Below are 3,547 nucleotides of genomic sequence, written 5' to 3' on the forward strand. Positions count from 1 at the left end.
CAGATGGAGCTGAGTCCCCACCCCATACAGCTGCCTGCAACTCTGCCCCTTCCCTCAGTAGCCTGGGTGCAGCGCTGAGCTGGCTCACGGGGCACAAGCATGCAGAGCTCACTAGGGAGAAAGAAGAGCCCCCCCAGGGTCCCTCGTGGGAGCTCCACAGCATCACCAAGGAAATCACCACAGCATCACCAAGCATCAGGGACTCGGCATAGAGGAGCATCTCCCACTGAGGTGGGCACAGGAGGAACCTGCCAGACAGCAGCAACCCCCGTCCAGACCCAACACCTGAGAGACCTTTATTCAGAGTGTAAAAATAGCTCTTTACAAAGCAGACTGACCCATAACCTCCCCCCAAGTCAGAGAGAGGCTATGATCTCTCACCCCACCATAACGGCAGTGGAGGATGCAGCCTAGGTCCCAGCTTCCAAGTGTATAAAAGTCAATCAAATTGTGAGTAAAGAAAAGCAAACACAATAGAATCAGTGAAACCGCCTGTCCCACTGCTGGATTTACATCCATCTGCTGGGAAAGGGTCCAGGACTGGGTATTTCAGAGCCATGGAGGGGGTGGTGCACAGAGCAGAGATCCAGGACAGCAAAAAGGCACAGGACAAGGATCACCTCCCCCCATCCCTGGCTCCCAGCACAGGGATGGGGAAGAAGGGGCATACCAGCAGCATCCATCCAGTTTTGGGATCAGCCTCCCAGGGCTGTGAGTAAGGAGACACCACAGTGCTGTGAGCAGACTCAGCTCCTCCAAAATTTACAAAAGAAAACAAAAAACCAAACAAATGAAAAAAAAGCAGTGAATGTTGAGGTCCTGGCAAGAGGTGTCCGAGGTAAAAGCCATCCAAGGAGAGGAGTCCCAGCAAGTACCTGAAGGAAGAACCAGACTGAGACTGGCAGCCTCCTGTGGCAGCACAGCTTCCATCCATGCTTGCCACACTGGTGTCTGAGCCACTCAGACTCTTCCTTCGAGGCTTCTGGCCCCTCACCTTGCCTTGGAGATAAGTTACTGCTTCCTCCTCTACTTCTTGGCTGGCATGATAGGAGGAAGCTCCTCCTCCTCCTCAGACAAGTCATCATCCTCCTCAAAGGAAGCATCTTCCCTGTGCACTGCAAAACACGAATAATTCTTGCTACTCACCAACATATGTCTGTAAATACAGCTGGCCCCCAAGACTCCCCAAGTGCAGAGCAGCCCAAGGACCACTGCAGCAGTTCTAACAGCAGTTTTGTGGGCAGTAAGCTGGATCCCAGCTGGAGGGAGGTCTCGGGTGGAAAGGAGGGGGATGGGGAAGGAGGGGAACGGTGACAGGGACAGTGTGGGTTGTCCAGACTCCTTTTGCCATGCAGGGCTTTACGGCAGGGAAGGAATCCCTGTGCAGAGATGGCCCCTGGGGAATCAGCACAAAGGAGGCACCGAGCACACAGGCTGAGCAGCACCAAGTGCATCTCCTGGTGGCTGCTCAGCCAGCACTCTCTGGAGGGAGCCCCTCCATACTCCTTGGTCCTCCCAAGCCTTTCCCCATCCATGAGTTGTTACCGATCTGGTGCCAGCCAGCGAGGTGTACTGGGCCAGAGCCCGCTGCCAGGCGGAAGGTCACTGGAGGCTGCAGCTTGAAGTTGTCCAGACTCAGCTGCCAAGAGACAGAGATGGAGCTGATTTAGAGGCAGAAGCAAAAAGCAGAATGTCCTGCATTCCTCAGCACAGCACCTGGCCCAGTTAAACATATCCTTCTGGGGGCATCTGCAGCCAGGTCAAGGCTACGCAGGGCATTTCCTATGGGCAGCCTATGGTCAGGATCCTAGGAGAAAGGTCTAAAACATCCAGAGATGTCCACTTCCCTGCATCCATTCCCACTTGAGCCTTCAAAACAACCTCTTACCAAGGGCTGACATGACAACTTCAGGTTCGCCACAGGCACAGCGATCTCCTGGTTCTCGTGATTTCGGCCGACAACCTCCACCACATTGCACTCATCCTTGGCACCATCTGTGAGGCAGACCTGGGTGGAAGCAGAGATCATGAACTCTTGCTCTGCTGCGGGACACAGCAGGGCCAGCTGGAGCTCCCCACAGGACAAGCAACCCACAGCAATGCTACCAGCCCAGCTGCCATGCAAGGTGTGAGGATGCTGCTCCATAACACAGGTAGAGCTTGGAGCCCTTCCTGCAGCAATTGCTCCCTTGGTGCCTGCAGAGGAGCTCTGTGTCTTTCCCACTCAAGATAGTTGCTCCTGCAACCACCTCAAGAGATGGCACCTGGGCTGCATTTTCCACTGATCTGATCCATGCTGGCAGGTCCTGTTCTCCAGGACAGGACGTGATTCCCAGGCAAAGACAGGAATGCATTCGCCCGTACTTGGAAAGCAGCAAGCCAGAGATGCAGCTGGAGGCTCCAGCAAGACCAAATACAAGCAAAAAAAACCCCATCGACTTTCTTTCACCCTATGTGTTGAATACTCCTCTGAGGAGCAACTTCCTGCCACCACTGGCTTTGCTCAAGCATCTCTGTACAACAGGAAAATGCAACAGTTTCGTGCCCTGCCCTGAGAGCAGCCAGGGCTGAGACCTCAGCCAAGGGCATCCCCTGGTCCAGCCCAGCCCGAGAAGGTGCAGTGAGGCTGTGGGCCACTATAGGAGAGAACAAGCACAGCTAATTCTCATTTCTCTTACCACAGACAGGGCCAAAATGTGGTCAGAGTCATCTTCCTCATCCACCTGAAACGTGTAGGACTTGGTATTGGCGGTCAGCTCACAGCCTGGAAAGAGAAGATCCGAGAAGCTGCAGCAGCCATCACGCAGCCCCCAGCACCACGGACAAAAGGTTTCCAGGGTGAGCCACATCCAGACACACACACAGCATCCTTAAACCACTTTATTTTCTCATGCTCAGGACAAGTCTCAAGCTAGGGCACCCTAGGCTCCATGATACAACATCCTCAAGAACTACGTACCTGGCTCAGCACCATACAGGGACAAAACCTGCTGTTCTTAAACTGGGCTGCTGTGAAGTGGCACCCAAGGGCACCCAAGGCCTCTGAGCATGGGCAGAACAAGGCTCATCCCCTCCAGAGAGAAGAACAGCCAAGGCACAGGGCTCTGGACAACAGGAGAGGGAAGAGACAGAAAGGCTCTGCTCTCCTCAGTGTCAGTGAAATGCTTGCTCTGGTGCGAATGTGGAGGCAAAGACCGTGAGGCCTGAGTGATGAGGAATGACCTGAAGGGAGGTGGCTGAGCCAGGCTGTAGGGAGCTGGAGTCCCTCCAGACAAGTGTTGAGACAGATTTTATGTCCTTTTCCTCAAATAAAAACAAACAAGATGCGAAATTACGTCCTCAGCTCTCGGGATCAAGATTCAGCTGACCGTGAGGAGGCATGAAAGGCAGAGCGCCCTGGGTGTGTTTGCTTATTGCAGGGTGATTCACCAGTGCGAAGCAATAGGAAAAACCCAGACCTGAGCCCTGCATACCAAACCCTGCCTTTACAATAGAGAGAGAGGAACCAGCCTCGGCAAACACAGCCCAGGGCAGGACCTCTTTCCTT

General features: G+C 54.0%; 1 protein-coding gene across 1 annotated transcript; it reads right to left on the reverse strand.

Annotated features, from left to right (window-relative positions):
* Positions 1-429: 429 nt before the first annotated feature.
* On the reverse strand, positions 430-2,849 carry NPM3 (nucleophosmin/nucleoplasmin 3). Its single transcript, XM_009865589.1, has 5 exons — positions 2,679-2,849; positions 1,889-2,008; positions 1,546-1,639; positions 995-1,115; positions 430-875 (listed from the first exon to the last, which is right to left on the reverse strand). The coding sequence occupies exons 1-4, from the start codon at positions 2,847-2,849 to the stop codon at positions 1,027-1,029; spliced, it is 474 nt and encodes a 157-aa protein (XP_009863891.1). The 3' UTR covers positions 430-875; positions 995-1,026.
* Positions 2,850-3,547: the final 698 nt, after the last annotated feature.

This window comes from Apaloderma vittatum, unplaced genomic scaffold (assembly GCF_000703405.1).
Source record: "Apaloderma vittatum isolate BGI_N311 unplaced genomic scaffold, ASM70340v1 scaffold35762, whole genome shotgun sequence".
NCBI lineage: Eukaryota > Metazoa > Chordata > Aves > Trogoniformes > Trogonidae > Apaloderma > Apaloderma vittatum.

What these genes read in the sequence shown, in the direction of transcription:
- NPM3 (XM_009865589.1), bottom strand. Translation starts at nt 2,849, where the DNA reads ATGTGGCTCACCCTGGAAACCTTTTGTCCGTGGTGCTGGGGGCTGCGT. An exon ending in ACATTTTGGCCCTGTCTGTG is followed by an intron (nt 2,009 to 2,678) that starts GTAAGAGAAATG and finishes GCTTCCACCCAG; the next exon opens with GTCTGCCTCACAGATGGTGC. An exon ending in CGCTGGCTGGCACCAGATCG is followed by an intron (nt 1,116 to 1,545) that starts GTAACAACTCAT and finishes CGTGTTTTGCAG; the next exon opens with TGCACAGGGAAGATGCTTCC.